The sequence below is a fragment of the Nyctereutes procyonoides genome, unplaced genomic scaffold (assembly GCF_905146905.1).
Source record: "Nyctereutes procyonoides isolate TBG_1078 unplaced genomic scaffold, NYPRO_anot_genome, whole genome shotgun sequence".
NCBI classification, from domain to species: Eukaryota; Metazoa; Chordata; class Mammalia; order Carnivora; family Canidae; genus Nyctereutes; species Nyctereutes procyonoides.
Genome location: NW_026575020.1, coordinates 5,837,787 through 5,860,311, shown reverse-complemented (window position 1 = coordinate 5,860,311; position 22,525 = coordinate 5,837,787). Strand labels below are relative to the sequence as shown.

At 35.3% G+C, this 22,525-nt stretch overlaps 1 protein-coding gene across 1 annotated transcript in view; it reads right to left on the bottom strand.

Annotated features, from left to right (window-relative positions):
- NPEPPS (aminopeptidase puromycin sensitive) overlaps positions 1-22,525 on the bottom strand; it is a 101,798-nt gene that overhangs the window by 23,898 nt on the left and 55,375 nt on the right. Inside the window, exons 3-13 of the mRNA XM_055329311.1 lie at positions 22,023-22,100; positions 13,793-13,914; positions 10,041-10,148; positions 8,621-8,821; positions 8,080-8,176; positions 7,937-7,970; positions 6,963-7,077; positions 4,685-4,849; positions 3,533-3,637; positions 3,042-3,102; positions 698-807 (exon numbers count right to left, since the gene is read on the bottom strand). Of these exons, the coding sequence (XP_055185286.1) occupies positions 698-807; positions 3,042-3,102; positions 3,533-3,637; positions 4,685-4,849; positions 6,963-7,077; positions 7,937-7,970; positions 8,080-8,176; positions 8,621-8,821; positions 10,041-10,148; positions 13,793-13,914; positions 22,023-22,100 (1,196 nt within the window). The remainder of the gene's footprint in view (positions 1-697; positions 808-3,041; positions 3,103-3,532; positions 3,638-4,684; positions 4,850-6,962; positions 7,078-7,936; positions 7,971-8,079; positions 8,177-8,620; positions 8,822-10,040; positions 10,149-13,792; positions 13,915-22,022; positions 22,101-22,525) is intronic.

The window sequence follows — 22,525 nt, the reverse complement described above, 5'->3', positions numbered from 1 at the left end:
CTTTAGGGATGCCTGGTTGGCTTAGTCACTAGAGCATATGACTCTTGGTCTCAGGGTTGTGGGTTTAAGCCCCATGTTGAATGTAGAGATTACTTAAAAATAAAATTTTAAATAACAACTAATTTTAAAGAATATTATAAATAGGTGTAGAATTTTAACAAATGCTATTTCTGCATCAATAGAAGTGATTATGCGGTTCTTCAGCCTATATTCTGTTAATGTAGTGATTATGAATCAATATAGTGATATTTATTTATACATACATACATACATACATACATACCTCCCAACTTTGTATTCCTGGAATAAACCCCACCTGCTCATTTTAGAATTGTACCAAGAGGTACCTGGCTGGCTCAGTCAGAAGAGCACACAACTCTTGATCTCAGGGTCATGAGTTCAAGCCCCACGTTGGGTATAGAGATTACTTAAATTAATAAACTTTAAAAAATGAGCATTATATCAATAAGTTTACAGAGTTTTCCTTGGGGACAGTAAGAGTAGACAACATTTTGCTTTCTGCTGTAAGTATGTATGATTTTAAGGATGTGGGGGGCAAACCATTTAGTATGAGATAATAAATCACTGAGAAAATGCAAGGGATTGTTTAAATGTTACCTACAAAAAAACAAATTTGGTAACACTGAATTTCATTTAATATAGTAGGAGATGAATTGGAGGACGTTTATAAGGTTACCTGTTCTGCTTCCACATAAATGAGAGGGAATCCCATTTGTTTGGTCCAGGTATTCATCACTGCTGCTATAGGTTTACCACTAGCATTTTCTAAACTTTCCCAGAGATCCTCTAGAAGAAAAACACAAACAATGAAAATCTAAAATGTTTACATTTTTATTTTCCTATACAAACCAGAAATTTTATAGAACTCCTGACACTACATTGCTAACCAGTTCTTTGGTTCTTTAGGTTCAGGAGACAAACAGGGGATCAAACTAATGTCCCCTTGCCTCCCCATTAAATAAACTTTATTACAAAAACTGGACTTGGTCTTATAGGCTAAGATTTCCTTCATGGTTCCAATTTACTAAAAAAAATCACAAATTATAGGGGTGCCTGGCTGGCTCAGTCAGTGGAGCACGTGACTCTTGATCAAGGGGTCAGGAGTTCAAGTATCACACTGGGCCTAGATTTACTTAAAAGAAAAAATCACAAACTATAATAAACAAAAGATAAGCAGGTGAGTTCAAATGAGAAGAAATAGAAACAAATAGAAACATATTTAAGATCACCCCTAAACAATCATCCACAAACTTAAAACCATTATACTCATTCAATTAACACAGGTTAAAAAATACTCAGTATTCTGAGATTGAAGTAAAACTCACGTGGTCAAATGGCACTGGTGGCCAAGTAAACAAAAGAGCAATACGATGTGATCTATACTATAATGGGAACATGGACAGAGGAAAAGCCCTTAAAGAAAAATCCAAGAAAAAGAAAGGCTTCATATGAGTTGGCTTTTGGTCTGCACCTTGAAGAGGAGTTGTTCATTAGGCTGACCAACGGAAAAGGGTATTCCAGGTAGACAGAATAAATGGTCTATGTACAAAGACGAAAGAAAGAAAAGACAGAAAATATCAGTAATGGCAAATGTTCAACAAACTGACGACAGAGGAGGCCCAGGTGTGGGAGCACCAGGCAATGAGCCTGAGACCGCAGGCCCAGGGCTACATTGCTAAGACTGTACGACCTGACTGTAGAGGGTAGTGAAGAATCTCGAGTGTTTTTAATTAGTAGGTGATGCAATCAAAGATTCGCTTTAGAAAGGTAACCCTGGCTAGTGTCAAGGTGAAAGAGAAAACCAAAGAGAATGGGGCAGGAAGAAGTACTAAGCTGGCAGGCAAGTGTGGAATTCAGGAGAGAGATCGTGAAGGCATGAATTAAGGAAAAGGAAGTGAGGTGAGACAGAGTATCAAAACCACAGATGTACTGCCACTTGTCTTTCATCACATATACAAACCAAGAAGAGGTACATGGTAGGCCTTGCTATTTAAAGTGTAGCCTATAAACTAGTGGCACTAGCTTCAACTGGGACTGTGTTAGATAGATCTGCAGGTCTCACCCCAGACCTACCAAATTAGAAATATTTTCACAGACCCTGGGTCACTGCATGTACATTACAGTTTATGAACCATATTATTATTTCCTCATGTATTATATGTATGCATGCTAAAGACTCAGAAAACATACAAGAGCACATTTTTCTGTAGCTCTCCTTTAAGGAACAGATTAGAATGCCTCTCTTTTTTATAAACTGAGATGGAAATTTACAGTGAGGAGATGGAGGGGAGAGTGTCAGGGTTACATCATGTCCTGACACATGTCCCTACAGAGAGGGAGATATACAGTATTTTTAATTCACAGGTCACAAATCTCAGGAACAGCCCATGGCCAGGCCTCTCTGAACTTCTGTCATTCTATTAGAATGACATTAGTCATTATATAGACATTAGTCATGATATAGTCATATCATTAGTATGATATTACACAAATCTTGTTTTTAAATTATTTTTGTTCACTGAAAAACTCAAAACTCCAACTCTGGGTCTTTTTCATATTGAGTCAACTCATACCTTTATTCTTTCTTTTGACTCCCATGTACAATAAATTATAGACCACTTTACACTGAAAATCTTAAACCTTCACTGAAACTCATTGAACTAGTTCCACAAGTTCACTACAAAAATGGCTAATTTGCAGGAATTTTAATGGCCATTGGTCAATTTAGGGCAATAAAACCAATGGGTCACCAAAAAGAACAAATTCTGGTAAGGTAAACAGAGCTCTTCAGACTCTCTGGTGACAGGACACTGAGCTTTGGAAAGCAGACTACTGGAGGGGGACCAGAAGGATAATGGGTTCTGATTCATGATCCATGGCTTAACACATGGCACCAAATAGGTCAACTTTACTTCCTATGTATCACACAGAAGATTAAGCATTTAGAAAAAAGTAAATGTTCCGCTCTGGATAGAGTGCCAACATCTTCTCTTCTACTATCTCAAGCTATTAAAGATTACCTGTGGCAGCATTCTTCTGTTGGAACTTGGTTAAATACATGTTCATTCCTTTCTTAAAGTCCTGAGAAAACACAATTTTTAAAATCCGGGAGATTAAGACCTTGGAATTTATAGTGTATTTGCATATTAGTACTCGAAAGCTAATTTACTCAAATTAGTTGAGTGTCAGACTTACTGAAAAACATTTATCCTTCTAACATCTACTGTCTTTTATTTAAGAATGCATACTCTTTGCCTTCTACTTTTGCTTTCAAGTTTTATGTCAGCCGCCCACACATCCCCCAAACACATTTTCACATCATTCATCTAAGAGACAAGAGTCAATATAAAAAGAAAAGAAGATAACCCAGATCGGAGTTAATATCCTTCCAAAGTCTAGAAAAATTACTTAAGAACTCAATCTAAATAAAAGCAGACATATTTTTCCATGCAAAACACTACGATTTTACCATAAAAGAATGAAAGATTTTTTAAAATTGCTTTTTTTTTACCTTGTCCCCAATGTAGTCATGGAGCATTCGGATGACAGATGCACCTTTGCTATATGATATAGCATCAAATATCTCATCAACTTCAGAAGGATGGCCCACACTGACCTGGCAGACAGTGTGATTCAGGGTTATGACAGGAAGCAGACAGCCTGTAATACTGAATTACATAAAAAGCTTTCTAGGAAAACCCTCCTAACTCATAAGATACTTTTCTGCCTTTAGCTCACTCATAAATGTACTATGATGATTCTTTTTTTTTTTTTTTAATTTTTTAATTTATGATAGTCATACAGAGGGAGAGAGAGAGAGAGAGGCAGAGACACAGGCAGAGGGAGAAGCAGGCTCCAAGCACCGGGAGCCCGACATGGGATTCGATCCCGGATCTCCAGGATCGCGCCCTGGGTCAAAGGCAGGCGCCAAACCGCTGCGCCACCCAGGGATCCCTACTATGATGATTCTTAAAAACACTGTAGTGACTAACACTAATAAAGTAGAATATACAACATGATCCCCACCATTTCTAAGGGTCTTCGCTCAGTGTTGCTGGGAGGCAAATCACTACAGATCTTTTTATTTGGGAATTGGAGAGGGAGGAATGGAGAGATGAAAAACATTTGATTTCTTGCAATTAACTGTAATGGCCTACTTATAATTACATAGGACCCTAGTTAAATATGTCAAGTAGACTAGAAGTCTAGTCCTTTGGAGGCAAAATTTGTTCATATAAACTAGCCAAAATAAGGATAAGTTAATTCGAGAGAAAATATATATAAAAGCAGACAATGACAACAATAAAAGAATATGTTCAGACTTTTCTTTGAAACAAACAACAGAATCATAACGTTCCCCTGTGCATACTGCCCCAATAGGCATGGTTTTCCTATAGTATTCAATAACAATGTATTCAGTGAATGCTTAGGGTATATAGCACTTGCCTCTACAAAGATAAAATTTTTATACCGCCTACCTTAAAAAGAAACATAATTAGTATTTAGCCTTGTGACATTTTCAAGACTGAAAATATGAGCTATACAAACAGGTGAATTGCCTGTGCAATTTTCTTTCCTTTCAGGATCCCAAGTATCTGTGTAACAAATTACTTATGTCATTAAAAATGAGAGTAAAGGCCAATGATTGAAAAGTATGGCTCACTTCAATAGGATGACTGTTATCTAAAGCATCAAGTTCCTGGGCACGGGTGTAATCAGCAGATACAAACTGAGTCCAGATATCATATTCTGGGAAGCAGTGGTCTACACACAAATATTCAATCCATGATGCAAAGCCTTCATTTAACCAAAGATGAGTCCACCATTCCTAAAAACAAAAGAAAGAAATGTGTAAAGAAAACAAAATAGTATCATTTCACTAATCTGAAAAACTCACATGTCCCTTCCACTATTCAACTTACAACTTAATAAGCCAAAATTCAGTGAAAAATATTTAGTAACTCACTCACATGTCCGAACAAAAAAGATGCTTAAAAGAGATGCTAAGAAAGGCCAACTGGTGACTTTGGCATCAAAAAACATAGCTCAGTAACTTTTTATTACCAAAGCTAGAAAAGATGGAAGGAAAAAGAGAGTGGGGGAGAAAGTCCTTATACGGAAGAGGGGAAGAGAGCAGATAAATGTAGGTGAGAACCTGTAGTGTCAGGTAAAATTTAGTTTAATAAACCAGAAAGATACCAGGACCAGACAAGGAAAACTGCAAAGGATGTCCAATAATGACTGGGAAAAATCACTGTTGACTGACAAGTTAAACTTTCTAAATAAACAGAAAAGCAGTACTGCTTATATAAAGACTAGGTAAATTAACAGAATTATCATAGCAGTAAGTAGATTCAGTGATGAATGGTGTTTAAGTATCTATACAAAATTCTCACCTGCTAATAAGAATAGTAGAACGGACAAAGAATATAAATGAGCCACAGATTAAAACCAACTTTAAAAAAACCCACAAATTTTTAGAAGAGATTTTAATCTAAGTTTTATTAAAGTTGACTAAATCTCTTACAAAAAGAAAGCAATATAAGAATCCAAGATAGATGCTAAAAGACTAATGTAACGGTAAAAAGCAAAAAGGCACTTAAAATTCTGAAAAGATCAAATATCTTTAATACTAAGTGATGAAAGGCTGTCTATGCTTTGGGCACCTACTTAACTAGTAGCTTCCACGAAGATAGGCTGGTACACAGCTAGTTTATTCACCAACCTATTATGAGTCCTTAAATTTCAGAGTTTGTTTTAAAGAAACAATTGACAGCTAATAAATAGAACAGTTACTCAAATCCAGTAAAAAGATCTTTATTGTTTTGTAAAAAGTTCTTTAGAAGCTATATGAAAATATGCACATTTCCCCTATTAAAATGTATGGCTGGTAGTTTAAAAATAAAATCATAAAAAATGAAGACTGCTCAGAGCTAACAAAAATTGTTTGGTAGCAACAAACTTGCTACATTAGGAGAAGAGAATATTTCTGTACATATTTGAATACAGGTCTTAGCATACTTAATTCTACATGAAATTATATTTCAAACATTTTTTTCACACCTAAGTAAAATTTTAAATATCCAAAGCAAAAGGAAATGGTTTAATTTCAAGGGCTAGTTTTCTTTAAAAACTGTCTCAGACATGTAATAGTTGCTAAATGTCTTACTTTCTTGCTTATTCCTGTGACATATGGACTCAACTAACATCCAAGTCAGGTTTTGCTCTTTGGCAGCCTAAAATGCTATCAGGGAATTTGGCTGGCTTCAGAAGCCCCAGTTCTTTCTTTGCAGAGGTATTTCTAGTTCACTCATTAAACTCTGTGCTCCCAAGCTCTAACACAGCTAGCCGACATAAACAGTACTCATTTGGAGTAAGAAGGAAAAAAGGTCCAGGCTTAAGCAGAGATCATTCAACCATTATAATAAACAACAATTTCAATGGGAGAGCTGGAAATTTTAATATAGTTTACAGTTATTTCCTGGTTTCTTTGTTTTCATTTCTAACAAATTTCAACTTAACATTTCAGGCAATGAGAAACTGATTCCTAAAAACATTTCAAGCTAATCAAAGACCACATTGTTATTTATCAGGTTTCTTTTTAGTGACTGAACTACATAATAAATATGCTCAAGAAACTATAGTTAGCCTGAAATCTCTATACCTAATCTCTCTCACCCAAATTAGTATCAAGACTTCCCCATTTGCGGGCAAATTCTACAACAATTTAGGAAGTATTTTGTGTTGAATGGACTGTCCACATGCTCTTGACTGACACAGATTCTGATAAATACTGTTCAAAGTGGACTTTCTAAAACAAGGATTTTCTGTCATTCATTTTTTAGCACTATGTTCCAGTCAAACCTGAAACACTATGTAGCCAAAATAATGTGCAGCAGGATGAAGATAAATATATTTGAGCACTTAAAAATATTAAATACCATAGTAACAAGATTTCCAAACCATTGATGGGCGAGTTCATGTCCCACAACCAGAGCAACCCACTGGCGTGATGAAGAACAGGAGTTTTTTGGATCAATAAGCAATGCAGTCTCCCTGTGTTTAAAAAAACAAAACAAAACAAAACTTGTTAAGCAATGTTAAGTATTTCAATAAAAGCAGGCATGCACAAATGGGGAAGGGAGATTCAAACAGTAAATAAGATGGTCAAGTTAGGCTTTAGAAATGTCAAGAAAACATTTCCTCAGAGTACACAGAATAGAAAAAGTTCCAGAAAGATTAAAGACTATTCCAACAGAATTCATACAAGAGAAGATCAAAGGTGTGATAGAAGTTTAATCATCAGTTTGTAAATAGGACAGCTGCCTGAAAGTTTTTAAAAACTTTGTCTAAGGGATTAGGGATTATTGTGCTAGACAGAGAGAGCAGACAGTCCTTCCATTAAAAGAAGGGGAGTGGCAAGTGGTGGGGGGCAGATACATTCCATAGTCCCAAAAAGAACACTGAGCAGGCTGTCCAAAATGTAACTCATCAAAGGCAGGGCAAAAACTTGTTTACAGATCCTGCTTTAAAAATTATACAACCCACATGTTTGTATTGTGGTGACAGATATGTAAAAACTTGGCTAGAAAATATTAAAGCAGAGTCAGTTCTTCAAGCTGGAAAAATAACTATGAAACTCCTGGGAGGAAGAGAAGGCACCGAAATGAGAAACTTGGCCAAAAATAGATTTAAAAATGTACTAATGCCAGATGCTCACTTTAAAATCTCACAATCTCAGATAGTAGCACCAGAGGGTGTTCATCTGCATTCCTGAAATGTGCACAGAAGTGGGGGAGGTAGGAAAATTTACAGCAGATCACAAAGCAGAAGTTACTCAACTGTGATTAGGAGTGAAGCTCTTATGAAATCAGTGATTGAAAAGATAAGGCAGGGTAATGTATCATTAACATACCTATATGTAACAAGGCCCCAGTTCTCCATGGCACCTTCATAAAATAAATATAAACATTTATTGATATATGTACATACTCCTTCCTCAAAATCACAAAATTCAAAAGTTATTACAATTCAGCAATAAAATGAAATTTACTTTACCAGCTGCAAAGTCTGCAATAGCAATGAGATCAATTTTAGGTAGAGGATAAGGAACATTGAAGTAGTCCTTATAAAAAGGCAGGGTTTTAGCAGCAACCTACAAAAGTATAAACAAAAGAACCATCTGATAAATATATTATTGTAATTCATATAGAAATCCACAAGGATTCCTGTCGCAAGCCAAAGCATCTCAAATTACTAGAAATCGACCCTGGGGAACCCTACCTCCAAGTCTTTGGCTTTTGCTGATATTGACCAAATTTTAATCCACTTATAACTCAGTATGAAAAATATATTACATCTTTTCCCACCCACTCTGTGGACAAATAAATTCCACGCTAATATTCCTTAATCATTATCTTGTAAAATATTAATGTAACACCAAGGTTGGTAGTTTCAAAATTCTATTAAAAATAAAACCAAAGTACACAACAAATTTCAGTCTAAATTATAAATAATTGTACTAATAATTGATCAGAAATGTAAATTCCCCAACCTGGAGTTATGGACTGTTGGAACAATCCTCTTCAAGTACATTTACCTCTAACGCAAATTTTCCTTGCTCTGCTTTGCCAACAGGGGTGTAAACACGGACACACACACCATCTTTTGATCTTGTTTCTACAAAGTCATATTCACCCACAACAAATGCCACCAGATATGTAGACATGACAGGCGTGCGGGCAAACTTCACTTCTACTACATTTTCATCATCAGGGTATGGTTTCCGATCAATTACATTCTTTAAAAAAAGAGAGAGAGAGAAAGAGAACATATAAACAGACTTACGTTAAATACCTTAAAGTAGATTCTAGCCAAAAACTGTGCTGCCTCTCCCTTCCCCCTCTCCAGCACTGCTTACTTATCTACCCCAATTCATTCATTCACTGCTCTTATGCTGTTAAAATCCTTCCTCTTAAGAAGGACACATGAAGTTGAGGGCTCAAGTGTTAAAACTACCAAGCATCTGTGAGAGAAAAGACACAACTTTTCTTGAATTCCTATTACATGCCAAGCACTGGGATGTCTAAAGTAAGACCTCAATACCTTTCAAGTGAAATAAGGATAGAAGGCACTAATTATTAATAAAGGGTCATTGTGAAATCTACATGTCAAAGGGTACAGATTTCTAAATTTAGAGCACTCTCTAAACCAAGGCTGGCTCTAGGCAAATTTGTGAAGGAATCTCCACTTTACCTACAGAGTCCCTAATTATTCTTTGTTGTTACCCCTTCATTTCCTACTCAGGCTCTCTACTTCCTCAAAATCTCTGTATTCTTTCTTCCGAGGAAGACTTATTCAAAAACAAACCTGATAGATTCATTCATACTAAATTGTAAAATAATATTTCAGTTTATTTATTAGCCTCCTTTTCAAGAATATTTGAGAAGAGAATGGCATTCTAACTATGAAATTTTCTCCACCAATAAAGGAGGCAAAAGGCAGTTATTTTCAGGTTACGTTAGGCTTTTCCAAGTTCTCCAGATTCATATTAGAGGTTATATAGAGTACTCTGTTTTAAACAATATATTTCAAGCAGTAAATGTTTCCTCTATTTATGAAAGGGATAATGACATCAAAATTTGAGGAAACAAAAAAAAATTTGAGGAAACGTTATATGTCTATCTTTCAGGCAGACATTATACATAAGAATACAACCAACCAAAAACCTAGATATAATTCATTATATGGCTATATCTCTATATCTTTTGGCATTTAATGAGAAAGTCAGATTTTTTTCAGACAATATTTATTAAACTTGTCACTTAGTTTTCCAAATTAAAGTTTGTATGAAATTTCTTCCACGAGGAAGGAAACTCCAGATAAGGCAATTTAAAAAAAGAGGGCTTACTGAAAATAAGAATTGTGCTAAGTGGTTTCATCCTATTACATCTAACCAGCAAACTAAATATTTTAAACACTTATTCAAAATTTAAATATACTTACAAACACATACATACCATGTTGGATAAAGCTACTCTGTCTTTAGGAACGACCAATGAGATATCAAAAGTTGCTTTGATAGCAGGCTCATCCCAGCAAGGAAAAGCCCTCCGGGCATCAGTAGCCTTAAGAGAAGAATATAAAAATATAAAAATAAATCCTACCGAATTAACCGACTATTTCATGAAGTAACTGTCATCGTCTTATTTCTATCATCCATTCCTTCACTTGTTTACTTCTTACTCCATGCCAGGCAACACACTAGGCAGTGACTACAGGGAAAACCTGAGGCTTACTATCCTTGCCACATCAACAATGCAAAAACAAACAAAAACAAACAATAATCCAAGAACTAGGTCTGCTGTAGATCTTAACAATATATAGTATTAGAATAATTCAGAATTACATTTTTACTTTTAACAAAACATTCCAACATTTCAAAAATTCAATGTAAATGGCTTCAGCAGTAACGTTACAAAACACAGAGCACAGGAAGGTCAACGAGTACACTGTAAGGATAGGTTGCCTCCTATCCTTACTGAGAAGGATAGCTGAGAAAATAGAATAGGTTGCCTCTCTGGCTTTTATTTCAAAATCAAAAATATTTGCAGAATCTCTGATGTACTTTGTTCTTCATCTGAAATGATAGCAGAGGAATAAAGACAGATGCTCTTTCAATTCTAAACACGTCATTTGTTTAATGGCATTTCCATATATACTACACATAAAACTATCACCACTTGACCTACTTAAAGAGACCTCTTTTTTTTTCTTTTAAAGTAAAGAAAGAGCAAACTCATTAAAGCAAAATAAAGTTTAGTGGTTCAGTAGAATACCAGTTATAAAAGAAAGAAATTTTATTTTTTTAAAGATTTCATTCGTTAGAGGGAGAGCATGTGTGCACGCAATGGGGGGTGGGCAAAGGGGAAAGGGAGAGACTGAGCAGGGAGCCCCTGCAGGGCTCAATCCCAGGATCCTGGGATGATGACTTGAGCCAAAGACAGATGCTTAACTGACTGAGCCACCCAGGTGCCCCAGAAAGAAACTTAAACAAAATAGAACAAAGGAAAAAAAATTCAAGATTCTGTACCATGAAAAGCAGGAGTAAATTATATAGAGGTAGAGGAAGCACATACTTCTGGAAAAAAGTTTCTCCTAGGAAAATGTTAGATGGTTGCCTGCACTCTCAAAGAAGTTGAATGAATAATGAATTCATTCAGAGAATACATAAAACATCTGAAAAGTAGAGGGTAAGGAAAGAAATGATAGCACAGAAAAATTGAAATTAGGAGCAGCAGCAGTAAAGAAATGAATTTATACCAAAGGAAATTAAATGAGTAACATGGATAACAAGATTTAAAAGTATCTTTTTTTTGTTTGTTTGTTTTTTTGATTTAAAAGTATCTTAAAAAAAAAGTTTCTAAGATATAAGAACAGAGTGATGAAAGCCATCAAAAACTTCATCTGAGCAACAGACATTAGATATACACCTATTATGAGAGAGCAGAGCACAAACCACAGTGAAAATGTAGGAGGAGAAAAAACTTGGCTATACTGAAGATCTGAATCTCAACATCAACAGGGTTCACCAATTATTATGCAGAAGCTAATGAAAAGTTAATGAAAAGTGAACCCCTTGTAAAAATTTTTAATTTTTAAGTACAAAGAAATAATATAACAAGCAATCAGGAAGAAAACACAGCAAAACAAAACAATATGTGACCCTAAAAGGGGCAAAAAGATATTCCAGTCTGATTCTTTCCCTTGACAAAATGAGGTAGGAATGACTGTGGAACAACATTCATATACCTTTAAAAGAGAAAAACTGTAAGCCAACTGTATGTACTACTCTTATGGTTGAAAAGTTGGGTTTATTACTCATTGTAGCAAAAGAAAACCCACACTAAGGAGAACCATGTGTGAGAAAGAACCTATTATGTATAATTTGGGAGTTGGCAGGATGAATTGAGGGGATTCACTCTAAATTGGGTGCTGTCATAAAATGGAGGCAATTCTGTGGGATGGCATCTAGGCAAATCTTACCTATAGAGAGAAGGGCTGTTTAGCAAGACTAAACTGTAATTGGTAAAGTAGTTAGTAGTCATTCATTTTAACTAAGAGAGGAGGGTGTGTTCATTATTTCATGGGTAGCACAGTGACCTTGATTTTATGTGACCTTAGATGAAATTATGAAGTACCCTTGTTTTGTTTCACTTTATCATCGTCTCAGTAACCTTGTCTAAGGCTGGTGTTCTATGATGCTGTTTATGTCAAACAAGAGACTAGCTGGGAGTGCTAGGACAACGTTTGGATGTCAGGGGCTGCTGTTCCTTCTCCCCACCCCCCACCAAATCTATTATACATTCACTGGCCATGTATTAAAGCAAATGAAAGATTTCAGATGTGCAAAGGCTCTGGTAGTATATACCACCCACATATCCTCCCTTTAAAGAAAATTATTTGGAGACATACTCCAGCCAACCATTCCAGGATGCAGAAGTGCTCAAAGGGCTAAAGATAAGCAATGAAATAACTGAAACACAGGTTTAAGCCTAAACAGCTGTGGCAATACTTGTTTTATTTTTTTTTAAAGACTATGTATTTATTTATTTGAGAGGGAGCACACAAGGGGAGGAGCAGAGGGAGAGGGACAAGCAGACTCAACATTAAGTGTGGAGTGCAATGCACGGCTCGATCCCATGACCCTGAGACCATGACCTGAGCTGAAATCAAGAGTCAGAAGCCAGGGACACCTGGATGGCTCAGTCGATTAAGCATCTGCCTTTGGCTCCGGTCATGATCCCAGAGTCCTGGGATTGAGCACTGCATAGAGCTCTCTGCTCAGTGGGAGTCTGCTTGTCTCCTATATTTGTATGTATAAATATGTATGTGTATGTAACAAAGTATGTATGTAACGAAATTATATATGCATGTGTGTGTACATATATCTGTCATACATACATGTCACAGAATTTCAATACCTGAATTGCTTTTATATTATGTATCTTTCTTACTTAAAATTATACCCTTAGGGGATCCCTGGGTGGCTCAGCTGTTTAGTGCCTGCCTTTCGCCCAGGGCATGATCCTGGAGTCCCGGGATCGAGTCCCACATCGGGCTCCCTGCATGGAGCCTGCTTCTCCCTCTGTGTCTCTGCCTTTCTCTTTCTCTCTGTCTCTTTCATGAATAAATAAATAAAATCTTAAAAAATAAAATAAAATTATACTCTTAGTATTTGACATCTGTGGCTTTTCCTACCAATTTTTTTTAAGATTATTTGTTTATTTATTCACGAGAGTCAGAGAGAAAGAGACAGAGAGAGAGAGAGAGAGAAGGAGAGAGAGAGAGAGAGGCAGATATACAGGCAGAGGGAGAAGCAGGCTCTCCATGGGGAGCCCCATGTGGGACTCAATCCCAGGACCCTGGGATCACGACCTGAGCCAAAGGCAGAGGCTCAACCACTGAGCCACTGAGGCATCCCTCCTACCAAATTAATAGTAATGCTATTTTGTGTGTTTGTGATGTACGTATTCATCCTCCAGTCCATTTCCCTAATTCTCTCCCTCTATTAAGGAGATAACTGGCTGAATATAAAATAAAAATTCCAAAATCATGAATATAATTATGGCCAAAGGCACCTAGCCTGAAATAATCATGCAAATAATGGAACACACTTTGTCAGAATATCTACTTTAAGATCATAACATTTTATTATTTTTTTCCTTTTTATTTTTTTAAGATCATAACATTTTAGAGAAAAATACTATACCTCAAACTGTGTGACAGCAGCATAGCGCACCTCTCCAGAAGGGGTAGTATATTTACTTCTATAGAAACCTTTCATTTTGTCATTCAGCTCTCCAACAAAATCTATCTTTAAGGTTCCTGTACCTGTGATTGAAGATGAATGAAAACCACTTTAATATAGATATTAAGTAGAAGTTATCAAAAAATATGTCCTTAAAACACTTAGTTGACTACTTAGAATATGCAAATCATTCTTTCCTTTCTCAAACACTTCTCCAAGCAATGAAGAGAATACAGTATTTACTAAAGTAAATGGCAAACTAAGCCTAAAGTAAACCTTAACATCATATTTAGGGTGACTGCTTAGAAAGTTCTTTAACTTTATGAACTTAATCTCTAATCACCAATACATAAAGATAAAAACAGGAAAGGAAATTAACATTTATTATTAAATGTATAGCATGCTACGGTACATGGTGTTTTAAAAATATTTAGAAACTTGTAAGTAGGTATAGTCTCCATTTTTTCAGATAAGGAAACTGAGGCTGAAAAGTTAAATAACTTGCTTAAGGTCACACAATTAGTAAGTAGCAAGAATGACATAAAAATTCAGGCCTGTTTAATCCAGAATTCATGCTCTCTGCCATGATGCCATACAAACTGGTTCATTTAGAGGACTTCATGCCAATTACTCTATCATTAGGATAAAACCTTATCTGTTCAATACAAATGGAACACTGATTCCATACTTTTGTAAGGAACCATACAGGGAAGATCAATGATTTTGCTGGCAAAGGGGAATAAAAAACTTAGTCACCTCAATCATTTGAAATGATAATATTAAAGAAATACATTTATTCAATAATTACTAAATGCAAATAAAAATGCAACCTGAATATATATTCTATTGTTGTATAAGGGCAAAACCAAATTAGACAAAATAGGAGTTTTATGAGTATACATACCTACTTTTGTCACAGAAAAATGATTATAATATCTATTTGTCATCTACTAAATTCAGATGCATGACAAAATAATAATACCATTCTAATTTTACAAATTAAATCCTCCCCTCCAAAAACAACCAGAAAAATGTTGGCATTTAACTGATCCTTTTAAAGTGCCTATTTATAACCAGGATCTAGAGCATGAGAATTTAATCAAAGACATAGTATGACTATAAAGTAAGTAGGCAATCATTCTAAAACTTTTATATCCCAATATTTTAAACTGTCATTTTGGAATGCCATAAAGCAATGACACTGACACTGTTCAAAATGTTCCTGACTCTCTCTGATATATCCTTTTGGATGTTCTCAAAGTAAAATAAAATCTTCACCTTTCAAAACTGAATTGACTTTTTTGAAAAGGTCCAAAAGTCTTGAACAGTCCAAGCCTACAGAGTAAGTGAATGACAAACTGCAAACTGTTTCTAGATAAAACATTGTGGTCTACTAAGTATGTTAATTAAGTAATTAAACTGATTTTCATATGTGCCTCAAACTCATTCTGAAAAGTAATTTCAAGTGAAAATTTCAGACCTTTGCAGCAAAGTCATCATCACTAAAGAAAGTGCCATTTCTTTTTCTTTAAAGTAAGCTCTGTGCCCAGTGTAGGACCTGAACTCAACGCCAAGATCAAGAGTCACATGCTCTAAAATGGACTGAGCCAGCCAGGCACCTGAAAGTGCCAGATTCTTAATGTAATCATGCTGGGAGAAAAAAATTGAAGCTCACTTGAATAAATGTTTGTGACTCTTACTTTTAAAAAATTAGACTGTCTGAGGGGGACAATGAATATTTTCTTAAAGAGAATGATAGATCACTGGAACAGTAAATAATATGGTAAAAGAATATGAAAGATTTCTGAATTGACACTAAAGAATTTAACTATAATATAAAATTTCTCCCTATTTTCTTTAGGAATTCACTAATCCTTAAAAAAAAGAAGATATATTCACATTAATAAAGTTTACAAGGAATATCTAATTATAGAAACCCACTACCTTTAAAGTGTTTGATTGAATTTTATATTGAAAATTCCACAAATGGAACACACCAGTCTGTTTTCACTAAGTCAACTGTTAAGATATCTTTTATATAATTCATATTCCATGAGGAATCTACTTTTGCCTTCTCCTATTTGGAATAAAATGATTTAAAACTTGTAACTAAATAAGAAAGGCTGCTTACACTTTTACTCGGTTTTAAATCTCCAAGGCCATCAAAACATAATAAGATATTGATAGTGACCACTTCCAAAAAGTGGCATACTAAACAAAATACAAAGTATTGGGAAAGGTTATTACTTGAAATTCAAACAAAACACATGTTAAAGTTTTAAAAAATCATTAATAAATTTAATTAGTGTTATATAATATGAATTATGAAATATTTACTATTAATATAGAATTTTAGGGTAAAAACAGCAGAAAAAAGACTTGTTAAATAAATGTCAATTTATCAAATTTACACCATTTACACCAACTGATTGCCAGATTGTCTAATTTTATACCTGTTTGCCTACATAATTTACATTGCCTCCTCCCATTAGACACTTTATTTCAATATCCAATATTTATCTGCTTGGGATGGTAAACCTTTTAAAACATACAATAAGCTCTTTATAAATTAAACAACCAGAAAATTGCAACTTCTGCCTAAAACCTTATTTGTTTAAAGCTTAGGAGAGTATAATTGTTGTAAAACCTGAAGTAGATCTTGAAATACTTCAATAAAAATTTAATGAGCATACTAAATGCTAAAAAAATTAAAGACAGATTAATCTGTATATAAAGGGAATAAAGGTCTCTGCCTTTGTGTCACCAGGTCCTGTGATCCTGTTTTTTCAGTCTTTGAAATGTCAGTATCACCTAGTGTTCCTCCAAATAAACACCACTCTGTAGGATCCTTAACAAATGATTCTGAAGTTTCCGTCAGCTTACAATGATCATGGTAATTTAACCACTATTCTAGAATGGTGCCAGCTTCAGAAAAGAAAATGTTTTGCTTAGCTATCAAATAGTGGCATGATTGTGAAGTCTGGGGAAGCTAAACACAAAGGTTACCAATGTTCTTTAAATATATGCTCCATATTTATTCCATTACCAGAAGACAGAATGACAACCTATTAAAACTTGAAAAAATAAGGATGTCATTAAAAAAAATTCATTTATTCATGAGAGACACAGAGAGAAAGGTAGAGACATAGGCAGAGGGAGAAGCAGGCTCCACAGGGGAGCCCAAAGCGGGACTTGATCCCAGGACCTCGGGATCATGCCCTGAGCAGACAGACGCTCCACCACTGAGTCACTCAGGTGCCCCAAGGACATCATTTTTAAAGCAAAGAATGACTGGGTAACTGTGCTCCAGAGAATCTTGGGAAAATGTGAAAGCCAATGATTTTCAAACATATTTACAGATGTTTAATAATCAATGTAGCCTCATAAATAAGAATTTCTGTTCCTAAAAATATTTTATTTACTTATTTATTTGAGAGAGAGAGAGTGCACGAGCACGAGCAGAGGGAGAGGGACAAGAAGACTCTGCGCTGAACACAGAGTCCAAATGGGGCTCCATCCAACTCCCAAGATTGTGACACAAGTTAAAATCAAGAGTTAGATGCCTGAGCCACTCACGGGCCACTCAAATAAGATAATTTCTTAATTCCAATATTTATATCAGTTACTTATTTATACTGTTGTAATCATTTAAAACCCCCCAAACTTTGTCAAGTTATAGTATACAAAAGGTCATAACCTTCTCTGATTTGCTCCTGCTTTTATTAGAAATGACTTCACAATTTACCACATCTGCTGTAAACAGTCCTCATCAAGGATGATGCAGCTCTTATATACTGATAACTGACTTATTTTTTAAAAAGATTTGAGAGAGAGAGTGACTGAACAAGAGAGAGCACAAGCAGGGGGGGAGGGAAAGAGAGAAGCAGACTCCCTGCTGAGCATGGAGCCTGACTAGGGGCTGGATCCCACAACCCTGAGATCATGACCTGTGCTGAAACCATGAGTCAAATGCTGAACCAACGGAGCCACCTAGGTGCCCTGACCTCTTTTATTTATACACACATGTAAGGGGAAAAGAAGGGTGCAGAATATAATGCATGGCATGCTAATTTCTGTGTTCTTAAAAAGTATACGTAGAAATGCTTATAAAACCATGGAACAGGGATCTATGGGTGGCGCAGCGGTTTAGCTCCTGCCTTTGGCCCAGGGCACGATCCTGGAGACCTGGGATCGAGTCCCACGTCAGGCTCCCTGCATGGAGCCTGCTTCTCCCTCTGCCTATGTCTCTGCCTCTCTCTCTCTCTCTCTCTGTGTGACTATCATAAATAAATAAAATTAAAAAAATAAAAATTAAAAATAAAACCATGGAACAGGGCAGCCCGGGTAGCTCAGTGGTTTAGCACAGCCTTCAGCCCAGGGTGTGATCCTGGAGACCTGGGATCGAGTCCCACGTCAGGCTCCCTGCGTGGAGCCTGCTTCTCCCTCTGCCTGTGTCTCTGCCTCTCTTTCTCTCTGTATCCCTCATGAATAAATAAATTTTAAAACAATTTTTTAAAAATAATGTAACACTGTGTATCAACAATACTTGAATGAATAAAAAAAGGAACAGCAGTAGACTAACCATCAGGAACAATGGAAATTAGACTCTAATGAAATCCATTCCTTTAAAATTATGAGTGTATATGATTTTTAACCTAGAATTAATTCTATGCTTAGCCAAATTATAAATTTAAAGAGGGTAAAAGAAAGATATCTTCATATTTGCAAGGTTACAGAAAATTTAATTCTTTGTAAAAGATGTAGGAGTGGGAGATATAGTTTGACTAAAACTTCACTTTCTGTAGTAAGAAGAAAATGTGTAAAGTTGAAAAGTGAAGAAATAAGTATATTAGCAAAGTATTTAGAAATCACAGAGTTGCTGCTGGGGCAGTGTGAGGAGTAGGATAGCATTGGTCAGGGGCCTACAGCTTATATATAAACCTTTATATTACCTTATGAGTTTTAAAATACGAACTATTACTTTAATAGAAATAAGATAAAATTTTTAGAAATTTAAAATCTGTATCATTACAGACTATATTATGTGATAATGCTATGAGAAGATTAAAAACTGCAAAAGAGAAACAAAAAAAAAAATTCCTCCTCATATATTTGGGAAAATTATACCTCTGAAAATTAATGTCAAAGAAGATCTTTTATGGAAATTAGAAAATATTTAGAACTGGATAATGAAATTACTATATAACATGTAGTATACAAGTAAAACATAACTCAGAAGGCATATTTAGTTAAGTAGAAAGACTGAAAATTAATGAACTAAAGCATTAAGATCAAAGTTAGACAAGAAAAATGGGTAACTTGAAAAAAGCAGAAGACAGAAACAAAAATTTAAGAGCAGAACTTAAATAAAAAATGGAGAGGAACAAAAAATATTTCAAAACAGGTTTTTAAAATCATCCCAAAAGATACATAAACCGTGTGTGTGTGTGTGTGTGTGTGTGTGTGTAAAGGTAGTAGATCCAATTGTTCAGCATTAGAAAATGACAGTATTATCAAGTAAAAAATTTCAAGATACTAGATTTATCAAAAGAAGCTAGAAAGTACTTGTTAGAATTCAGCATGTAAGAATTGAAAAGAAACTCCTAGAGGGTGCATGTGTATTATATACATACATATACATGCATATGTAGATATGCATATGTATGTATATATGTATGCAGCATGTATCTATTTTATCACAAATACTAATTTATTTAATCCTGTTTGAAATAGTTTCTGTTATCTGCACTTTATAAATAAACTAAGGCACAAACATGGTTTAATTAAATAACTTGTCCAAGGTCAATAGCTAGTAAGTGACAGAGCCTGGATTTCAAACCCAAGCAGTTTAATTCACAAGTCTATACTTCTAACCACCACATTATGCTTTTTATATTTTAAATTGTATTGTAAACATATAATATATGGTTTAAAATTCAAATGATATATAGTGAAAATTTGTCATCCTAATCCTTCTCTCTGCTCTTCTCAGAAACAACCAGTTTCCTGTGTAACCTTTCAAAACTGTTCCATGGTTTTTTGTTTTGTTTTTGTTTTTGTTTTTTTTTATTCATGAGAGAGAGAGAGAGAGGCACAGGCAGAGGGAGAAGCAGGCCATGGAAGTGGCAGGGGTAGAGAAATCTTAATTTTTATGATCTATTCTTTGGTATCTTTTAATACATACTCATAGCAAAACATTTATTTTTATAATAATTTCATATAAGAAATCCTAGTCAGAAAAAGGCAAAAGAGGGGATCCCTAGGTGGCGCAGCGGTTTGGCGCCTGCCTTTGGCCCAGGGCGCGATCCTGGAGACCCGGGATCGAATCCCACATCGGGCTCCCGGTGCATGGAGCCTGCTTCTCCCTCTGCCTATGTCTCTGCCTCTCTCTCTTTCTCTCTCTGTGACTATCATAAATAAATAAAAAAAATTTAAAAAAAAAATAAACCAAAAAAAAAAAAAAGGCAAAAGAGCACTGAAATAAAAGATAAAACCCCAAATTTTTTTCTAAAAATACTACTATATTAAGGCAATATCAGTATAAAAATTATGGAAACTAAAAAAAGATATAAATAACAAAAATAATCAATTATGTCAACAACCAGACATATTTATTCATATCATTTTAGAGGTATGATTCACCACCCTGTATATATAATTTTGTATTCTGCTTTTCAAGTTTACATTATAATAAATACTTCACAGTGTTAAAAACTCATAAAGCTCACTTTTAATTACTATATATATATTTCCACCATACTGATATCATAATTAGCTTAATTACTCCCTTAGTGTCGGACAAATACATTCATTCTAATTTTTTACTACCTTAAGTAATGTCTCAATAGACATTTCCAGGCATAAAGTATTTCCTGCATTTATGATTTTTCCTTAGGACATATTCCTATCTCCAGAATTACTGGGTCAAAAGACATGAACATGTTTAGGCTTTTGATACATATTGCCAGATTGCCTTCCAAATACATTGCATAGATTTACATTCCCACCAATAATATCAAGGTAGTCACATCATTGAGAATCATTTTTTAACTTTAGCTTACAGAACAGGCAAAAACTGGTATATTAGTAATTGCTGTTTTCAATTTTTTTTAAAGACTTTATTTATTTATTGAGACACAGAGAGAGAGAGAGAGAGAGAGAGAGAGAGAGAGAGAGAGAGGCAGAGACACAGGCAGAGAGAGAAGCAGGCACTATGCAGAGGGCCTGACATGGGACTCGATCCAAGGTCTCCAGGATCACGCCCTGGGCTGCAGGCGGCGCTAAACCACTGAGCCACCGGGGCTGCCCAGTAAGTGCTGTTTTCATATTTCTCATTACTAGGAAGCCAAGTATCTTTTCACATGTTTCCATCATTTGCGTTTTCTTTCATACAAATCATCTGTTGCTGTTTTTTTAAAATTCTTAATTCCAGTTAGTTAATGCAAAGTGTTATTATTAGTTTCAGGTGTACAATATAGAGATTCAACACTTTCATACATTACCTGGTGCTCATCATGACAAATGTACTCCACCTGTTGCTTTTCTATTGATCACTAATCAAAGTCTTAGTGCTTTACTAATTGATTTGTATATAATTTCTTACACTACATTAAGCTCAGAAAGTCTTTTTTTTGTGCTTTTATATCTAATAATAGTATCTGTATTATTATTATATTATTATTATTTTATTAAGTAGGCTCCACACCCAGCGTGGAGTCAACACTGGCTTTGAAAACTTACTAACCTGAGATCAAGACCTGAGCTGAGATCAAGAGTTGGACACTTAACCAACTGAGCCACCCAGGTGCTCCTACCTAATAATAGTATCATATCAACAAATCTTTCCTTCCATGTCCTCACTAGCACAAATTTTTATACATCAAAATCATCTGTGGGACATTCATCTCAGAGATGTAGACTCAATTACTGGAAGATGGAGTTACTGGGTAACTGTATTTTTAAAAAGCTGAGACTGAAAAAGTAAAAAACAATGTATTATGTTCCAGGGTAGAATGATTATTAGTTTTGGTCTTCTTTTTTCCTGGTGCCCCAAAAGCTGCAATGAACCTCTTTCAAAAGCTTTGTCTTAATCTGCTTAAAACGAGAAAAAGAAACTGGCATACGACAAATTTCTCTGGAAGAAATAAGATGTCACTTTTCATCATGGAATTTTACAAAAGCCATGACTTACCTGTTTGGAGAGTACTAGGAAAAGACAAAGTGACTTTTTCATCTTCATTCTGGTAGTTAAATCCTGTAGCATGTATTTCTGGAATGGAAATTAAAAAACATTACTTCACAAATCTGACTGGACTAAGACAAAATCCAGACTGCAGCAATTAACATTTTTAAGACCCAAATCTCTACTAAAACTAAATTCTTTTTTTTAAAGTAGGCTCCAAGGGCCCCTGGGTGACTTGGTCAGTTAAGCATCCTCCTTCGGCTCAGGTTGTGATCCCAGGGTCCTGGGATTGAGTCCTGTGTCGGGGGTCTCTCTGTTCAGTGGGGAATCTGCTTCTTCCTCTCCCACTGTCCCCACTTGTACTCTCTAGCTCACTGCCATGTAAATAAATAAAATATTAAAAATAAATAAATTAGGCTCCAAGCCCAACGTGGGGCTTGAGCTCATGACCCTGAGATCAAGAGTCATACACTCTACCAACCGAGCCAGCTTGCTGCCCCTAAAATTAAATA